Here is a 20,613-nt window from a genome sequence, read left to right on the forward strand (position 1 = left end):
CTAGAGAGATATGTGTGTGTTTAATTCTAATTCTAAAATGAATTAATTAGTTTTCCATCAAGCATCTGGTTCCCCCTCTTCCCTTTCTTTTTCTAAAAATGTTAGGATCTGAAAGTCACTCCCTTAGTGTCTGTCACAATATGGTCTGGGGAAATCTGATGCCACCCACAGAGGCAGGCCACAGCTGGCAGAAAAGCATGTCCCCCTTCTCCCAGAAAGCAATATATATGCCCATTATTCATACCTCTACAGTAGATAATTAAGCATTAGAAAGAGAACATTATCCCATGGAAGAGGCCTTCTGTGCAGACAATAGAAGTGCAAATACCTTATGACACAGGAAAGATTGAATAGTTTGTGCTATACCAAGGGAATTACAGATGATATGTTCTGGTTCTATATTTACATTAGTTATTAATGGTCATTTTTTGGTGTTGAAAAAATTATCTTCTTAATGAAGTAAAAAATTACTTATGTAATGTAATTCAATGATTCATTCTCTTTCACAAACAAAAATATCACGAATCCTCTAAATGAAGAAAACATACCCTGTCCAAATATGTTTCTTTCCTAAATATTTATAGAACATTTCATATAATAGAAAGGATGTCCATGAAGAGTCAATAGACCTAGTTTAGAAGTCAAACTCTTTTTTATTTTGTCTTTTCTTTTTTGGTACTGGGGATGAACCCAGAATACTACACTTGCTCAGTAAGTGCTTTGCTACTGAGCTACATACTAGCTCTAGAATTCAAACCCTTTAAGAAGGACTTGTATAGTAGATCATTGGTATCCAAGTGTATACAGTTCCCAGGAGACCACCATTCAGGTTACACCACAAATGCTCAGGATGAAATGGAATTTATACACAACTGTCCAAACCACAGGATTGAGTGTGAATTGTTCCACTTTACTTGGACCATGTAATGCATGAACAATGATTTTTTGTAACTCTTCCTGGTCAAAACTACCTGCGATCAATCTTTAAATAAGGCCAGTGTACTGTATAATACACTTCTATAAAACACAAGCCTGTAAGAGGGTAAGTGAGATAGTGGCTCAGTTACCTTTATCTAAGTCAAGTGACTGTTGTATTTTATTTACATCCCTATTGACACTTCATATCTACATAAAGTTTGTAGTGCTTGCCATTCTAAAGACTTAGCATCCAAAAATCCATAATAGTATTTCTTCTATCTTAGTTTATTATGCATTAAAAAGAAAAATAAAAGAACAAATGACATAAATCTCACATTCCTAATACATTTAAGTCTATAAAGCTTTTATGAGTACATCATATAGAATCCCCTAATAGGTTATGTTTAAAGCAGACATTTTAAATATACATTTCTTTTTCTTACATTCATAACTACATTAGCAGCTTCACATCAACATAAACTTTATAATTATTCTTTGACAAATAAAAAAGGGTAAAAATGTTTATAAAATTTGGATAAGTATATTACCACTCCTTATAATTAATCCAGGTTGGTTAACTTCATTCAATTATAGCATAGATCTGTATGAAGCGGAGTCTGATATTAACAGTAGTAATCTTTGATGATACAAGTAATATATAATTTTAAACAAGCAAAGAAAAGCCTTATTATAATGTAAAGCACAGTATGTTAATTTAATAAGCTACTGAAGTAGAAAATAAATTAGAAGAGATTCAGCATTTGCCTATGAATATTCATTCCTTAGTAAGTTATAAAAATTCATAGTGTTCCTGCACATGAGCCCTTCAAATAACATTATAAGATTTTCCCTGGTTATCAGTTTAAAGGCACTCAATCTGTAAGTTTAAACAAACATCTACATATAGTGAAATAAAGAGACAGGATACTCAGCACAAGTTTAAGTAGCTAGATCGTTTTATAAAGAAGGGAAATATAACTGATCATTTAAGTATTTGAGATATATGCTGCATTTTTATGTCATTTTTAGTATTTAGACCCATGTTTTTTTTTTAAATGGCAAATTACTTACTTCCTGAAGAAAAGCAGCAAGTGCAGCAAAATAAAAATTTAATGAGGGGTCTGCCCATTTTCTAAGTTTGAAAAATCAAAATTTTTACCATTATTTTCCATATGGATTTAGCACTGCACTTACAGGCACTAATAACACAAAGTTTGGCTGTTCATGTCTACGAGAGGAAGTTAAATTGAGCAAGTCTGTCTGATTGCAGGTGTAGAACAGTTATTGGCAGAATACTCTTCCATTCATGTTATGCTTCACGAAACTGTCCACTAAGGAAAGACAAAAATACAGGGGCAAAAGTAAGTTTTTACTTAAAAGCACCTAACGTTATTCCAATGGAAAAGAATATAGGTCACAGAGACGCAAAACATTTTGTGAAGAGCAGCTAATAATAAATTGTTACATTACAGTTAATGGGAAATAAGATGATGGTATGAAGATAGAAAAGACAATCTCTGGACAGATCAGTGGATATATGACACATAGTATACATAGGGTACTGCCTAAAAAAGCTTAAAAATTCTGATTAGCTCTACTCTCAGGCCCTTGATTGTAGATAAGGTCCAATCACTCTTTTGAGAACCTTTCCCTTGAGACTGATATGCAGCCAGGGCGGAGGACAACTGCATTAGAGATAGTCTCCACTACTCTTGTCCTACAGGACAGGATTCTTTGCATCCTGATGTGGAGATTGCAGGATTTCTTCAGCTAAGATTCCTTGCCAGAAGCAGTGAGCAGCACCTATGCCAGCTATCCTGAGAACCTTTGAGAGCAGATGGATATGAGGAAGGTATGAAGATAGGGAAAGGATGTGTTTCCTCATTACAAGAATCATGCTAATCTGTGGGATACTCCAGGCTTGTTGAATAAGCCATAGAGCAATACTCCAGGACCATAGGCCAAGAGATTTGAGGACTAAAATGTTCTGTTATCTCTGAGCCTCCAAAACACTTCTCCGGAACCTTATGCTCCAATGGACTGGCAGGTGTTCAAAGGGAAAGGATCTTGCCCCTGTGAAGCCAGTGTGCTGTGGGAGAGGTGAGAATGACTCATGGTGGGCGGCAGTGTGGCACTCTGTGAGAAAAACCCTCCTGTGACCTTCCACCTTGCTGGCGAGGGGGTTCATTTTTCACTAAAGGAGTCAGAGGGAAAAAAATCAAGCTATATTTAACATTGGAAGAAATTCTGAGCCATTTTGAGAGGACTAGAAGTAGCAGGAGGCCTAATTCCTTTTCAATCTATATGGATTTTTTGTTTTATGGAAGAAAAGAATCTAAGCCAAATAGTCACATAAGCCTCAGTATTGCTGTCAATTATTTTACACTGTTAAAAGCTTACCTTAAAGAAAAATGGCTTATTTTCAATTTAATTGAAATTAAATGTAACACGGACCGTGGTCATCTCTATTTAATGGTCCTGATCCAGAATTAGCTTTGCCCAGGATCTACCGAGGCTACTGGCTGTAATTTATGGCCAACACACATTAGAAAATATTTTCTTTGTACATGGACCATAAATACAATCTTTTTTTTTTTTTGGGGTCCGGTCGTGGGGCCTGAACTCTAGGCCTGGGTGCTGTCCCTCAGCATTTCAGCTCAAGGCTAGCTCTCTAGCCCTTGAGCCACAGGGCCACTTCCGGCTTTTTTCTTTTTGCTTATGTGGTGCTGAGGAATCGAACCCAGGGCCTCACGCATGTAAGGCAAGCGCTCTACCACTGAGCCACCTTCCCAGCCCCCATAAATACAATCTTAATGCCTGGACTACCATTTTCCTCAACTATACCATGTAAAATTAAAACTCTGCTAAACTATAGAGTCTAGAGTTCAATGACCTTGATTAACAGTATTGACCCATGGTCTAGTACTGTGACAAATAAGTAGGACATGTCATATTCACAACTATACATACAATCTGACATTTAATCCTAATAATAGGTGACAACAGAAGATCAAATATTGCAAAACACAGCATAAAAATATTCAGACTATTATATGGAATTTTTAGGGCAATCCAATTTAATGACTAATGTGTAAATAGGGGGTAGAAATGATGTCTTCCAAAATTAAAATTGATTCTTATATTCTTTACACTTCTCTCTATTGCTTGAAATTTTGATTCCATGTAAGATGAGCATTAAAGTATGAAAGTACTAAGATGCAGGGTTAAGAAAATTAGGGGAAAAAATTGACACACTTGACTTTGGAATAAAGAAGTAAAAATATTTCAATGAATACTAAAATAAATAATGTATACAAACTATGTTTTTAAATTACTTCAACATTTTCTCATAATACACTGCCAGGGAAAATTATTGAGTGGATCACTATACAACTTTTCAGAAATACCCAGGAAGTTGAAGCTCATGTCAATATTAATACTTACTCTAAGTCCACCTGCTGGTGGGGGCCCAGATGTGGCCATCTGTTTTTCTATTTTTTCTTTTTTCTTTCTCTTTTCTTCCACAGATTGAACATCTTGAATTCCCCGAGATGCAGCCTTTAGATTTGATAAGGGGATGGAAAATAAAAACAACAAAAGTTGGTGTCTGGTGTTCAAAAGGTGTTAGCTTTTGCTTTTCTTTGGTGGAGAGAAATTGGTTTACCTTTGCAAACAAAAAGTACAGTAACTTTTGATAAAATAAACTGTCATGTCTTCATTGGATACTTTGCCAGGATAGAATTCTATTTTTTTCCCTTAAGCTTATTTCACATTTGTCATTGTTTTACAGGGTGAGGGCGTTTATTTTATCCCAAGGAAGAAAATTCATTCAGGGTCATCTCAAGTTGAAGAACACATCTCTAAGCTAGTTTTCACACAGTAAAATGGTGTATCTGCATGTGGTTTATGGAAAAAAGAAATCCTTTTGAAAAGTTTTCTTTAATTATAATTATTTTGGATATCATTTACATTACAGAATACTACTAGCATTGGACATTTGTAGAAATAGAGTGCACACTTATTTATCTAAGCAGGCATAATTTTACGGCTAATCTTACCTCCTTCTGTCTTCTCTCTGCAGCCTCTGCAAGCTTTGCTCTTTTCTCTTCCTAAAGAAAATGGGTAAAAAATGTTTCAAGATAAAACCAAACAGAATCATATGTAAATTATAGATGTGTGTTTTATGGAAAATCTATGAAAAAAAATTTAGTTCCACGAGCCAGTGGATCATGCCTGTAAACTTAGCTGCTCAGGAGACTGAGCAAGGGCCATGGTTTAATGACAACCATGACAGGAAATTTCATGAAACTATCTCCAATTAACTATTAAAAGCTGGAAAAGTAGAGATATAGCTTAAGTGGGGGAGTGCCAACCTGAGCAAAAAGTTAAGGGGCAGGACCCAGGCCCTGAGTTCAAGCTTCACTACCAGGAAAGCTGATGGGGGAGGTTCCTTCAAGGCCAGGAGTTCTGAACCAGTCTGAGAGACAAAGCAAGGGCCTCACCCTTCACCCAAACAAAACAACTACAAACATTTCCACCATTGCATTTATAAAATACACTATACACTAAATTTGTTTTCTGAATTTCACTCTTATGGTTACTAGATCTTCAAAATCACATATGCTAAAATAAATCTGACTAGGATAACTTGTATAATTTTTTTTCTTTTATTCTTTCTTTATAAGAGCTTAACAGTTTGGGCAATAGTAAGGTAAGCTGTGGTTAAAATTACAAGGAAGGAAATAACATGGCTGGGTACTGCCGGCTTAAAAGGAGATTGAAAATAGGCAGGCATTTTCAGAGGCCAAGTACATTTATGAGAGGTAGTCCTCCATGTCAGCAAATAGTATTTTTTTTTAATGCCATATACTGACTGCTTAATTATAGAATTACTAAATATATTAAATCAATAGCATTTTCTTACAAAGTGGTGGCAGTAAATTCTTTGTTTTCATACTACAATACACACAATCCACTGGACAAATTACTCAGCACCAGTTTGCCAATGGAACACAAGCAGTGTAAAAACATACAGATTTCCATGCATATGAAGCTGAAACTCCAAAGAGGTCACAGAAATAAATATAATCAAGGTAAGTTTCAGATGGTCGTGGTTGTTTTGGGAAATACAAGAGTGTAATAGAGGTGTTATCGGTGGTTGGATGGAGAGTATAGATAGATAGAATATATAGATCTAGGGTGATCAGGAAAAGCTTCATTGGGTTCCAGCGTTGAGCTCCGTGGTTCTGAGTCGCATGGTTCTCAAAAGAAGCATGGGTAGTGTAAACTAACCAGTGCTGACAGAATGGCATCTTCCCAACAGCAAAACAAACAAAATTAACATCATTTAGACGTAACAGTGGTTAGGCTATAATGGCTCACACCTGTAGCCCTAGCTACTCAAGAAGCTGAGATCTGAGGATCTTCCTGAAAAGCCAGCCTGGACAGGAAAGTCTGGTGAGACTCTACCCCCATTTAACCAGCCTATCGACAGAAGTGGAGTTGTGGATCAAGTGAAAAAATTGAGTGAAAAAGTTAAGGAACACCACCCAGACCTTGAGTTCAAGTCCTTGTTCACACAAAGAAAAAAAAAAATGTGACAGCAGTAGCTAATGGGTTGAATGAGGTTTTTTTTTTTTTTTGTGGGGGGAGGGCGGTCTGGTCATGGGGGCTCAACTCTGTCCCTTAGCTCTTCAGCTCAAGGCTAGCACTCTACCACTTGAGCCACAGCGCCACTTCTGGCTTTCTTTTTTCTGCTTATGTGGTGCTGAGGAATTGAACCCAGAGCCCTCATCCATGCAAGGCAAGCACTCTACCACTGAGCCCCCTTCCCAGCCCCGAAATGAATGAGTTTTTAAACCCCTATAATCTCATGGCTGAAGAATTAATGTATTTCCTCAAGTATCTTATTTCTTTAACTAATTTTTAACTAGATGATAGTATAAATGAGACGAACTTGGGGTTTTTACTTTCCTAAGGAATATGAATGTAAATATATTGTTAATAGTGCTGTAAGGAGACTCAGTTGTGAGAAACAGAGAAGCCACCACTTAAGAGGCCAAATTATGAGTCTTTATTGGAGAACCAAAGTACTGCTGGTAGACTCTGATCTCAAAGACCAGCAGCCTCGAATGCAACTAGGACAAAGTTTATATAGCCCCAAACCACATAAGGTGTGGGGCATCAAACCTAACCAAAGTGTTACACATAAGCAAACCAGGTGAGGACACTTAAACCTCATAGAATGGTTAAATAAAAGTAAACCATCTAGGGAAACCATCAGGGGGGAAATCAAGGGCCAATTATCTAGGGGAAGGCAGAAACCCAGTCTCCTTGCTTTAATAGAATGCTACAAAAGTATAACTATACTACAGGTCACCTAGTTTTAATCCGCATTTCAGATAATCAAGCTCTGTTTTGGGGTAAAACGTGGATAAAAGGTTGCAGTGGTAGAAACTCATCTTCAAAAACGTATTCTCTTGTTTATCTGGATTTCAGATCTAACTGGGTGCTCCCTATTTTCGTTAACTAAAGCCACCTGATACATTTTACCTTCTGGGCCTCACTCTGCACTTCTTTTTAAGTATTGAGATACATAGTAAATGGAAATCGTTGGGTTTCCAACAGGGCGCAGGCGATTTCCACCATCACCTTCTCGAGAGAGCTGGTAGAGACTCAGGGAAACAAACGCACACCTCGCAGGGCACTTTCCGTTTCAAGGGGAACATTTTCCCAGGGGCCCCCCTAAGAGCCCATCCGGGGCGCCCACACCCTGCTGCTACCCCGTCCTGCAGACTTCATCGAACCAAAGTCAGCGAAAGGGGGGCGGGAAGCGCCCCAACACCGCGAGGGCCCACCGAGGGCGTAGCTTTTGTCTTTCCTTTCTTTGTCCCCTCCCCGCCGGTCAGGTTAGTGGGATGGCCACGACGCCGGCCGGTCCCCGAGGGTCCCAGATGCAGGTCCTCGGGGGGTCCTGAACCCTGAGGTCCGCACCGGGCGTCTCCGCTCTCCTCCACCCGGTCCAACGGCCGCCCCGGCCCGCCGCGCGCCGCCCGGGCCTCCCGGCGGGCCCCGCCGCGGAGCAGGTGAGCGAGCGAGCGAGCCGGGCGCAGCCGTACTCACCAGATTCGGGGAGGGAGGCGCGGACTCCCCGGGGCAGGGAAAACACATCCCCATGGGGACCGCACCTGGGGTCCCCGACCCCGCCCGCCCAGGCCGGGCGACGCTCACGGCGTTAGGTGACACTTGACGCAGGTCTGGGCGCTTGTCCCGCCCCCACCCTGCCTGGGCCTCTGCATTAGGCCTCGCCCCCTTCGCGACACCCCACCCCCACCCCCTCGATGGCAACGCCCCACCCCTTTGCGGCTATGCCACACCCCCCACGGTAACGCCCCAATCCTCTGGCGCCCCACGCCCCGGCTGGCACCCAAGGCTCCGCCCCACCCATCTCATTCGTCCCCACTGCTGGCTCCACCTCTCCCGCTACAGCTTGACTCCGCCTCCTAAGCCTAGGGATCGAGCCAGGCCCCGCCCCGCCCAGTTTGCTCAATACCCTGACCGCCAAATTTAGGTGTCAGGAAAAGGCTACCTCCAGGAAGGGACAAGAGAAGGCTTAGCTATGGCTGTGGGCGTCACAGCTCTCTGCCTGCTCTCCTTAGCCTGCCTTGTATACGTAAATGAGGGATGGTGATGCCCCTGGAGAGCTGGCACTGGAGCCTCTGAGCAATTAAAAAGCCGAAATGGATCGGGTGCTACGAGTTGATGACGGCCCCCTGTGTGCCTTTCGCAGTGGAGCTGGGGGCAAAGTACAAAAACTCGTGGCTCCCGGGCTATTTAAGTACAATAGATAGGTACATATCGTTGAGACACCGGGTTGCTTGAGAGTTTGAAGCAGGGAAACTGCTCACAATACAAAGTTATTGTGACATTGATCAGAATGCATTGGATTCATAAATTGGCATGTTGAAATCCTTTTGCCTATTTTAAAGGCATTTTTTAAGTAGATTGTTGGTATAGTTTCATATAAAATGTAAGAACCTTTCAGTAACTACACTGCCTTTCCGCACTCAGATATTATGCTTTAATTCCACGCTACATTAATTTTGCCTAAAAGAAATTAAGACAAAAAGAATGAAAAATACGTTTATATGTATAACTATTTCCAGAACTACTCGCTATTTTACATATATCTGCTTTATATCTACATAGTTTTACACATATCTTAAACTTAGGGCCTGGGCACTGTCCTTGAGCTTCTTTTGCTCAAGTCTAGCGCTCTAGCCACAATTCTCTTTCTGGCTTTTTTGGTAGTTTAGTGAGAAGTTCACAGACTTTCCTGCCCCTGATGACTTTCAACCAAGATCTGATTTCAGCCTCCTGAGTAGTTGGGGTTCCAGGTGTGAGCCCTGGATGACCAGCAGCAATGCCATTCTTTACTTGTAGATCTTCCTCCTCCAGATCTGCTCATGATAAATTTACTTTGCCTTTATTTGCTGATTTTTTTTTTAAATGTATCTTCCCTCCAGTTTGAAGGAGTACCTTTTGCTTTCGAAAAAACTTCAAGTTGTTTCTGGATACCTCTTACTCACTTTGGAGCTATTTTCACAGCATTTTCTGCTGTGACACAGGAGCAGGCTTGTGATTATTAGCTCCAGGCAAAGTCTTTGATTTTGGTCTTTACAAGTACTCATGTAATTGGTGACACTAGAAGTTGTGCAGTGTGAATGCTGAGTGGCAATCACTCTATTTGCATACCAGGCAAGGCATTCCCTCCTGGCTAAATAACCAGCCTCCTGCTACCAGCCTTGGTGTAACTTAGGTCCAATTAAAATTTCCTTGTATTTTCTTTGCCTGATTTCAATCCTTATCATAAACAGAGCAGACTGTGCTGGTAACATGAAGACAGTAGATTAGCAGAAACAGCAGCAGCAACAATGGCAGTAATAGCAGCAAACCCTTACAGGACTGATAACTGAAGAGATCCAGAAAACAGCTGGTGGAAGACATAGGGAATAGAGGCAGTGGAGAAACCCAGGGATTGTAAAAATGTAGAGAAGTCAAGGGGCAAGACAAGAGACTGAGCACTGGCCACTGAGCTTTCACAGGTTGAACAGATGTTCAACCATTAAGAGCTCTGGATCTTGACACACAAGGCCAGAGGACTATAATTATAGATAGTACTGTAATTATAAATGAAGAATATATCTTTATATCTTTAGTCTATTTCTGTTATTAAGCATACATTTCAATATGTAAATAAGTCAAATTTAAATGTACAAATGTATCATAAGCTCATTGTTTTCTTCATCTTTACTGAACAGGTGATAGGCGGGGGTTAAAGTTACATAAGATAAGAGCATATTTGTTTTTAAACAGTTACCCCAATCCTCATTTTCTCCCTCTTACCCGTCCCTATTCCCCTCCCCCCAAAGTTGTAAGGTTCATATCCAACATAGTGTTAAGTGAATGTCAATGTTGCATTGGTTCAACCTTTGCCCTGCTGTTGCTGTGATTCCCTTAGTTTTCTGTACCTTGTGTCATGTATATAAGATTATTGATCAGTAGAAGTGAGAGAGCTTGTTATTTCCAAAAGCCTATGCTCAATTCTTATTGAAAAGAAAGTCATCTCAAATCTACCACAGAAGATAAACAGTAGTGATTTATATTAGGTGATAAAAATTAAACTGGCCCTTTGGATGTTAAATGCATGTTTATTTTGGTGCAATGGCCTGGGGCTGCCTTTATCTTTCAAATGAAATCAAATCATGATACGCTGTGCTTGATGTTGAAAATTCACAGATTTTGGTCTGGAACATGATTTTCTTTTCCTGGTTTCTTAAGATGTCCACTAGACAAAATGAAAACACACAAAGAAAAAGAAATTCAATTATAAGAAAAGCTTATGCAAACTATATGTAATCTCACAAGTTCCTTAAAATAAAATTATTTCATACAAACAATATTGCATCTAACAACCATCAGTAGCCTGGAATCTAATTCTAAAAGTATGTTCATAGTCAGACAGAAGCCAGATATAAATATTATTGTTTTAAAAAACTTATTTGTGGAGTCAGATTGGATATAAAACAATCCTCCATGAATCCGTTACCAAATCCTGCAAGCATGAAGAATTTCTAGAAACCTAAGGTATCAGTTTGGAAAGAGGCCTAGGTCATTTCTGAACAGAGGGTCATAAGGATTTTCTTTTTCAAGTCCTGTATTTTGTAATTGAGGAAACATTCTACACATTTGTGAGGCTTTTTTTCCAGAAAAATTAGATTCATATAACTCAGAGTGAATTAAACAATATAAATACATAAAATAAGAGATAAAACAAAATTTAATTTTAATATCCATGAATACATATAATTATTATTTCCTGATCTTAAAATCATGAATATACTATGTTATATATAACTCAACACACAAAATTAAAATATTTTTTCATTTTTTTATATTTCTGTTGATATCTCAACATCAAGTTTGTTTACATCCCCAAACACTGAAATTTATTGTTATTTTACTTTGTTGAAGTCAGATATCAAACTAAAGGGATAAAACATGAGGAGATGGTATTGGTAGTGATGGTTTTTCTAAGGAAATAGCTTGCAAAAGGCATAAAATGAGAAAAAAATAATGAGGAAAAATCAATGAAACCAAAACCTGGTTCTTGAAAAAATGCCAATAAAATTGATAAAACTCTGACCAGAATAAATAAAAAATAGTGAATTATTAACATCAGAAATAAAAGTTCACCATTACTTATTCAGAAGACATAAAAGATGGTAAATAGTATAAATAATTCTATGGTGGCTGGGATATAGCTTGGTGGCAAAGTGCTTGCCTAAGAAGTGCAATGTTCTGGATTCAATCCTCAGTACCAAAAAAAAAATCATACCAAAAAAATTTCTATGCCCATAAACTTAATAATGTAGATGAAACTAATTATTGGAAAGATAAAATGTACCACACAAGAGCAAGGAAATCTTATTAGGACACTGTCTCTGCATGAAATTCAATCTATAATTAATAATTTTCCCAAAACACAAAGCATTAGATGCAGATGATTACATTATTAAATTTTATCAGACATTTACTATGAAAATTTTATCAATATCTACAATTACTTTGGAACAACAACAATAATAAAAACAACAATAGCAAAAAAAACCCTAATTCTCTGTAGGGTCTTTATTATCATAGTCAGACCAAGGAAAGATAATAAATAATAAACTACTAACTCCCATTACCATTAACTGTTCTAAATGTATAAGAAGTACTGTACAGGCCTGGGAAGGTGGCTCAGTGGTAGAGTGCTTGCCTTGTATGCATGAGACCCTGGGTTCGATTCCTCAGCACCACATAAGCAGAAAAAGCCAGAAGTGGTGTGTGGCTCAAGTGGTAGAGTGCTAGCCTTGAGCTGAAGAGCTGAGGGACAGTGCCCAGGCCCAGAGTTCAGGCCCCACGACTGACAAAAAAAAAAAAAAAAAGAAGTACTGTACAAAGCAACCTGTGATTTATTACAAGTATGTAAGGGTGGTTCAACAACTGTCAATTATTGTAATGTATCATATAGAAAATAATATGTTGTTCATAGATGCCAAATGATCCTTTAACAAAACTTAACCTCCATTTGTGGTAATTCTCAATGAAGTTTTCATCTAGAGAGTATTCTCAGCTTAATGAAGAACATCTGAAAATCTATACCTAACATTTTCCTTAATGGTATAAACACAGGTTTTTCAGCTAAGATTGGAAACAAAGAATTTCACATCCCTGAGATGTGTACCCAACACTGTGCTGGAAATCCTGGATAATGCAATAAAACACAAAAAGTAAAGATATTCACATTGGAATGGAAAAAATGAACATTAATCTTTACAGATAATATGATTATGTAGGAAAAGTTATCATCATTATTGCCATCAACGACACTAATAATAAAACTCCTGGAAATAAAAAAGCAATTACATTAAAATTGCAGGATTTAAGTTTAACATTGAAATACTGAGATACATAACTAACAATATATAATATCTGGGTGAAGAAAGTCACAAATCTGATATAAAAAATTAAAGATGAACCAAATGGGAAAATGATACATTAATCTTTTGAAGGCAATATTGTTAAGATGTCTATTCTTTCCAGAGTAGTCTTCAGACCCAATATATATATAATCACAATATATATATAATCCCAATAAAAATCTCAGAAAGTTATTGATTGATATCAGCAAATAATGGGTTTTATACAGTAAAGGAAAAGAAGTAGAATAGTTGGTAGAACACTGATAACTCTTGAAGTTACGGTAAACTTAATTATTCAGAGAGAATGGTTAATACTATAAAAGAAAAAATAAGTTCTTGATCTTAGATACTACAGAGGTATTGCAATAGAGAAATATTTCCAACAAAATTACTAAGTCTTGACATCTTAAACAAAAAAAGACACTGATCTTGTAGTTTTCACTAACAACTCAAAACAGATCACAGACCTAAATGTAAAATACCAAACAGTGAAACTTGTAGAAAATAATACAGGAAAAATTCACTGTAAACAGAGTTGGAAATAAGTTTTCAGAGGAATAACTGAGATCATAATTCATGAAAGTTGAACTTCACAAAAATTAAAAGGTTTTATACTAGGAAAACTGGGAAAAGAAGCTAAACAAAGTTGGGTATTGGTGCTCACACCTGAAATCCTAGCTACTCAGAGGCTGAGATCCAAGGACTGGGTCTGAAGCTAACTGGAACAGAAAGACCTGTGTGAGACTCTTTTGTCCAATTAACCACAAAAAGCCAAAAGTGGAGCTGTGGCTCAAGTGGTAGAACACTAGTAAGAATACAGATCAGGTACAGCATTCACATCTTGAGTTCAAGCTTCAGAACTGGCAGAAAAAAATAAAAGAAAAGAAGTAAACGAAAGTCACCATCTGGGAGAAAATATTTATAGAACATATTTCAGATAAAGAACTATTAAGATATCCTAAGAGGGCTGGGAAGATGGCTCAGTGGTAGAGCGCTTGCCTTGCATGCCTGAGGCCCTGGGTTCGATTCCTTAGCACCACATAAGCAAAATGAAAAAAGCCGGAAGTGGCGCTATGGCTCAATGGTAGAGTGCTAGCCTTGAGCTGAAGAGCTAAGGGACGGCACCCAGGCCCAGAGTTCAGGCCCCCCCCCCCAAAAAAAAAAGATATCCTAAGAATTAAAAAACAAGACTTAAACAACTGAATTAAAAACTAGGCCTTAACAAAGAAATTATACACAAGGAAGATAAATATATAAAAAGGTGTTCAATAGCAGGTTATCAGAGAACTGAAATTAAAACTAAAATGTGATATCCCTACATATTAATGGGAATGGCTAATATGTAGTACTTTGATACCACCAAATGTTGCTGAGAATTTGAATGATCAGGAGTTCTCAATTGTTGCTGTGTCCATGCAGAATAATACTTTGAAAAGTTTAGCAGTTTCTTTTTCATAGAACAAACCATCGTCATAACCATAGCATGCCATATATATATATATATATATATATATATAAATTTTATTTTATTGTACCCTAGATATTCATTTAAATGAACTGAAAACTTATAATATTAACAGGCCAACATATGAATTTGCATAGGAGTTTCATTTAGGATTGACCCAAATTGGATGCAAACAATATGTTCCAAAATATATAAATAAATATGTCACAACCATCAAGTAGATTATTTTTCAGTGATATAATGAACTAGTTTAATCAAGCTAGCTTAAATAAAGGAGGCTGAATCATATTGTTAAGTAAAAAGAAGCAAGTTTGAAAGGCACATCCTGTATTATTTCTACTATATGACTATGTGGAAAAGGTCACTGCCAGAGTGCGAAGGAAGGAAATCAAAATGATGAATGGCATGTGGAGAGAAGATTTCTAGTGCAGTGAAACTGCTGTATATGATGCTATAGGGAAGAATAAACACCTGCATGTATTTGTCAAAACCCATAGAAATGTATGAAACAAAGTTAAACTTCAATACAAACAATCTGTGACCTTTAAAGGAAATAATAGTTCATCAATTGCGACAACTATATCAGAGCAACACAAGATGACACTAATAAAGAACCAGTAGCAGGAAAAAGAGGGAACTTTTCTATGTTACTATTTTACTATTACTATTTTAAAAGGTACTGATTTAAACAAAAAATAGAGCCAAGTGCTAGGGTCATGCATGTAATCCTAGCTACTCAGGAGCAGATCTGACTGTGGTTCAAAGGCAGCCAGGCAGGAAAATTCATGGGAATCATCTCCAGTTAGCTATCCAAAAGCTGACCGTAGATCCATGGCTCAAGTGGTAGAGCATTAGCCTTGAGTAAAAAAGCCCAGGAACAGAGCTCAGTTCCTAAATTCAAGCCCAAGACCAGCCACACACATACATACACACATATACCCCACATACACATAAATTAGAACATAAGAAAATTTGATTAGTGATGCATATGAACATAATCTTAGTTGTCATAATGTTTATTGAATGCATTTATATTGAAGCAAAATAGCATGTGTTTAAAACATGAACATTTTGTTAGATGCAAATTATACTTTAGTAAGGCTGATAAAATAACTTTCTTCATGAAATACAGCAATGATTCTGCAGATTGCTAGACAGAAGCAGGGTTTATAAACAGGCTGAAAGAGGAGTAGGTAAGTTAACTGGATTTTTAACTCTGAAGAAAAGTCTGAAATTGGGAGAAAGTAGTTCTTCTCCTCAAGTACCTGAAGGATTTTAAATCAAAGCATAGGGTTTATGTTTGTCTACAAGAAATATAATTTCATGCTACATGCAAACCACAATACTCATGTACAATATAGTAAATTGAGTGCTAGAACCTTCAAATCCTTGTCAAGTGAAATAGCAAGATGGAATAAGTTATAACTGGTCTATTTAGTTTTCTGATTTTTCAAGTATGAAGACCTAGACTAATTAAACCTTTTCCAGGAGATTATGTAATTTATTTTCGAAATAATAGAACCCAAAGATTTAAGTGAATGGCCTTGCTAGACAGCTAACATGGAAAAACAAGAACTGGAATCCAAAACAAGACAGTTTCAAAGATCAAACTTTTATCAAGCCATATTACCACTAGTGGACAAATGCAAAAAAAAATTAAAAAAAAAGATTTGAAGAATGAGAAGTTGATCATGAGAATTTTCAGATACTTTCCCCAGAACTTAAATAATAATTTTTTTCCACAGAAAATGGGGAAATAAAAGAGTAGCAGATGAATTAAAAAAGGACGCTAGCCTTCTACAATCTGTTAGTTTTGGTGACAGCTGTTTACTTACATGGAGTCCTGGTTCTGGCAGAGGGGTGGGCCTTGCAAAGCGTTTGTTTAATTTCCTCTTTTCTTTCTTGAGGTTTTGCATATACTGAATACGTTTCTCTATGGACTTCAGGAACAGAGAATTAAACCAAGTCATACCCTTTCTAACATAAAAGTAACATACTGTTTGTATGATGTATATAGTTAAGAGACATTGTAAGGTATCATATATAGATACGATGTCTATAATTGAGAGAAATGAGAAACAAACATTTCTTTCAACTATATGGCTCATACCTGCAGATAAACACAATTGCACCTCATCAAGCTTTTTTTTTTAAAGGAGAACATTTATTCTTGATCAGTATTTTTATTTTATTTTTTTGTCTATTGTGGGGCTTGCACTCTGGGCCTGGGCGCTGTACCTAAGCTCTTCACCTCAAGAAAGGCTAGCACTGTAGTACCACTTGAGCCACAGCTCCCCTTCCAGTGTTTTGGTGGTTTGTTGGAGATAAGGTTTTCACAGACTTTTCTGCCTGGGCTGGCTTTGAACCACAATCCTCAGATCTTAAACTTCTGAATAGCTAGGATTACAGGCGTGAACCACCAGCACCTAGAGAACATTTGTTCTTGAGTTCTGCATCACCACTGCACACATTTTTAGTCCCAGGATATGTCTGTTTAATTTTATTGTAAACGTAATGTGCATTAAAGACATGGGACACAATTTCTTTATAGAAATAAGAAAATATAGTTCTTATTCTTACATGCTACATTTCCCACTCAGATTTCTGTGTTGACATTGTATGGCACATTAGCTAGAATGCTTAGAGGAGAGTGAAGATGAATAATGACAACTCTTGTGTTAACTGCCATTATGCATATAAATTAGTACAACTTCATTAATAATGAATGCGGTATTGCTTTAAAACACATGAAATGTTCATTTACCCCATGACCCAGTCATTCCCCTCCTAAATGGTGAGTTAAGCCTCTTGTTTATGAAAAATGAGATGTAATAGAATGCTGATAGTATCCCTTCTCTTGAAATCAAAACAAGGTAATACCCTGTCTCCAAAACAAAAGAATTAATGAACCTGTTCCACTTGAAATATTAAACAGCAATGAAAATAAAGGAACACAAGTCCATAAGAGTAATATGTAATAATCTTAGGACACAATGTTGAAAAGAAGTTAAATAGTATGCTGAATTAGGTATGAGATTACATCAGTCAAATTCAAAGTAAAGCGAAAGTGCAATAATATCATTATAATAGCAAATATCTGAGAAAAAACTCAAAAGAATAGAGTGGTGAAATAAAATCAATATAGAAGTTGTCTGTAGGAGAGATGCAGGGAGATAAAATGCAGAGATCTCACAAGGATTCATCATATATTCACTCTTAAGTTGGGGATATATTTTATTACAACTTCTTACAAATTATGCATGGTCACATTTTTATAAATATATTAGGCTATATTTAAAAACTACAAATAAGATATTCAGTATACCCTATTTAAAGCAAATTCCCATGGTAGTCACAAGATTGACAAGGGTCCCAATAAAGATATTGCAAAAGTATCTAGTTAAGAACAATCCTGGACTACAGGCATGTTTCAAGTGGTAGAACACCTGCTTATATAATGGTAGGGATCACCACTCATAAAAACATAAGCTAAAAAAAAGTCACATTGACAAAAGAGCCAGAATGTATTTAAGCATTACTTGCCTGCCTGGTAGTGACATCTGAAGGGTGATGGATTCTTGGACCTTCCTGCATAACAGGTGAAATTAAAACATACACATGACTACACATACAAGTCAAGAGAAAGCAGTACTAGAACAGAAAACCTATATGCATATACATATATGTACATATATGTATATTAGAATAGAATATGTATATCAGAATAGAAATATATACATTTACATACATATGTACATACATATATATGTATGTAAATGTATATATATTTCTAATCTGATATATATGTATGTAAATGTATATATATTTCTATTCTGATATATTTCTAATCTGATATATATATGTGTGTAAATGTATATATATTTCTATTCTGATATAAAGGCTTGCTTGAACTCAGGGCCTGGGCATTGTCTCTTACCTATTTTACTCAAGGCTGGTGCTCTACTACTTGGGCCATAGTTCTGCTTCTGGCTTTTTGGTGGTTAATTGGAGATAGGAGTCTCAAATACTTCCCTTCTGAGACTAGATTTGAAGCACTAACCCTCAGTTTGCAACTTCCTTGGTAGCTAGGATTACAAGAGTGAGCCACCAGCACTTAGCTTAATTAATTTTATTGATAAATACAGGATTATGAATATCAGCTACAAAGGCAAAATAATAAGAAGCCAATGTTAAATAAAAAGAAGATGGAAACAATATTATGAGGAAAAAGACTCAGTTATAAAAGATTTTACAGGAGAGAGAGAATAAGATTTATTTTGTGTGTGTGTGTGTGTGTGTGTGTGTGTGTGTGCCATTTCTGGGGCTTGAACTCAGGGCCTTCATACTGTTCCTGAGATTTGTTTTTGCTAAAGTCTAGTGCTCTACTACGAAAGCCACAGAACCAATGCTAGTCTTGTGGTGGTTTCTTGGAAATAAAACATTAAAGGTAAAAAACTATGTACATTTGACCTTATAAGATGATATTAAGCGAAATGAACCCCAAGATAGGGACACAAGTGGTTTTTTCTTTCTTACTATTTCTTAAATGTATTTATGATGTACTATGTGATTTTTAAAATTTCTTTTGTATGTTCTTCCCCTGTGGTATAACCCCTGTTTTCATGGTATTTGATTCTGGTGCCCTGAATCTTGTATATACATTTTTCTAATTTGGAGAGGGGAAGAGAAATACTAAAATGCTGAAATAAGGATACAGGCTGACCTATTGTAACAATGAAATATACAAGACACTATTTTGAAAATGAACTTTACTCCTGGGGGGTGGATTGGGGAGGCAGGAGGGAAGGGATGGTAGGGGAAAATCAAATGAGGAGGTAACAATGCTCAATAGGAAATGTACTCATTATCTTACTTATGTAACTGTAACCCCTCTTACAGTATTTTTACAATAAAAACATATATATAGTTAGTGTTTTCCTCTCCAGGCTGGCTTCAAACCATGATCCTCAGATCTCAGCCTCCTGAGTACTTAGGATTACAGTATGAGTCTGCCCAGCAGAGCAATGTCCTTGGTAAAATTCACAATTGTTGGTATGTCATTAGTGGTACCAGGGTGCTTTCAGCATGGGTATCATGGATCGAATCTAGCTTCTAAAGCCTGAATAACCTGAGGTATTGGAGGTGATAGAGGAAAAGGAGCTTGGTTGTTCATTTACTATGTTCCCCTCTTTCCTTTAAGTTTCAAACTGACTCTAACTCTGGGCCTGGGCGCTGTCCCTGCACTCTTCAGCTCAAGGCCAGAGCTCTACCGCTTGAGCCACAGCACTACTTCCGGTTTTCTAGTGGTTTTTATTGGAGATAAGAGTCTCACAGACTTTCCTGCCTGGGCTGGCTTTGAACCGCTATCCTCAGATCTCAGCCTCCTGAGTAGCTAGGATTACAGGCGTGAGCGTACCGGAGCCCGGTTCAAACTGACTCTTAAATAACACCCCCTCCTCATTTTCATGCAGGTTTTTAACCTCCAAAGTAATCTCTGCATCTCACTCTTGACAACACTAACCTTCCTCCCTCCCCCCCACCCCCACCGCCCCACATCTGTAATTCCAACACCACACTCTAGCACAGGTCAATGTCTTTGACTAGGACAAACTCGCTTGACCCCTAGTAAATCTAGTGCTGCGCGCCCCCTCCAGGATGTGTCCAGCAGCAATAATGGATGTGGGATTGGCCAACTAGGCCTGGAGGGCAAAATATGGAGCGCAGGTCTCTTAAACAGTATTAAGAACTCACAGGGTAGACTTGGGTCGGATCGTCATCCCTGAAACGTAGACACATCCTGTAGAGCCTGAAGAGGCCCTCGGGGCCCACTGCCAGCCACCTGGGCCCCTCTAAGCTTTCAAGCCAGGCCCCACCCTGTAACATCATAATTCTCTTATTCTTACAGCGTGAGCCCCACCCATTTCTTCAGTCTCAAGGCCAGGAACCTAAAGCCCGTAGTTGATCCAAGTGTTTTAGGATTATGTACACTCCCTTATTATCAGTCCTTATATCCTATCTCTCTTGCTGGACCTAAAGAGACAGGAAAGGTTTGTTGGCAAGGGGAGGTCTGTGCTGTGAGGCCTCAGAGGAGGCTCCTGGAGGGAGATAACACGGAAACAAATAGAGATATATGGAACATGGTGGGGGGGAGGGATGTGAGTGTTTTTCATTTGAAAGGTGAAGATTTAAGGTGGTGCCAGGGTG

At 37.7% G+C, this 20,613-nt stretch overlaps 2 protein-coding genes across 2 annotated transcripts; both read right to left on the reverse strand.

Annotated features, from left to right (window-relative positions):
- Positions 1–1,184: 1,184 nt before the first annotated feature.
- On the reverse strand, positions 1,185–8,182 carry Svip (small VCP/p97-interacting protein). Its single transcript, XM_013019525.1, has 4 exons — positions 8,041–8,182; positions 4,977–5,027; positions 4,363–4,476; positions 1,185–2,249 (listed from the first exon to the last, which is right to left on the reverse strand). The coding sequence occupies exons 1-4, from the start codon at positions 8,092–8,094 to the stop codon at positions 2,235–2,237; spliced, it is 234 nt and encodes a 77-aa protein (XP_012874979.1). The 5' UTR covers positions 8,095–8,182; the 3' UTR covers positions 1,185–2,234.
- Positions 8,183–14,930: 6,748 nt separating this feature from the next.
- Positions 14,931–20,205, reverse strand: Ccdc179 (coiled-coil domain containing 179). Its single transcript, XM_013019545.1, has 4 exons — positions 20,161–20,205; positions 17,953–17,997; positions 16,245–16,349; positions 14,931–14,951 (listed from the first exon to the last, which is right to left on the reverse strand). The coding sequence occupies exons 1-4, from the start codon at positions 20,203–20,205 to the stop codon at positions 14,931–14,933; spliced, it is 216 nt and encodes a 71-aa protein (XP_012874999.1).
- Positions 20,206–20,613: the final 408 nt, after the last annotated feature.

The sequence above is a fragment of the Dipodomys ordii genome, unplaced genomic scaffold, assembly GCF_000151885.1.
Source record: "Dipodomys ordii isolate 6190 unplaced genomic scaffold, Dord_2.0 Scaffold46, whole genome shotgun sequence".
Taxonomy (NCBI): Eukaryota; Metazoa; Chordata; class Mammalia; order Rodentia; family Heteromyidae; genus Dipodomys; species Dipodomys ordii.

Coding starts and splice junctions, on each gene's coding strand:
- Ccdc179 (XM_013019545.1), bottom strand. CDS start 20,205: ATGTGTCTACGTTTCAGGGATGACGATCCGACCCAAGTCTACCCT. Junction 17,998..20,160: donor ATCCGACCCAAGTCTACCCT/GTGAGTTCTTAA, acceptor CCTGTTATGCAG/GAAGGTCCAAGAATCCATCA. Junction 14,952..16,244: donor TGCCAGAACCAGGACTCCAT/GTAAGTAAACAG, acceptor TTTCCTTTAAAG/GTCACAGATTGTTTGTATTG.
- Svip (XM_013019525.1), bottom strand. CDS start 8,094: ATGGGGATGTGTTTTCCCTGCCCCGGGGAGTCCGCGCCTCCCTCCCCG. Junction 5,028..8,040: donor CGCCTCCCTCCCCGAATCTG/GTGAGTACGGCT, acceptor CATTTTCTTTAG/GAAGAGAAAAGAGCAAAGCT. Junction 4,477..4,976: donor CAGAGAGAAGACAGAAGGAG/GTAAGATTAGCC, acceptor TCAAATCTAAAG/GCTGCATCTCGGGGAATTCA.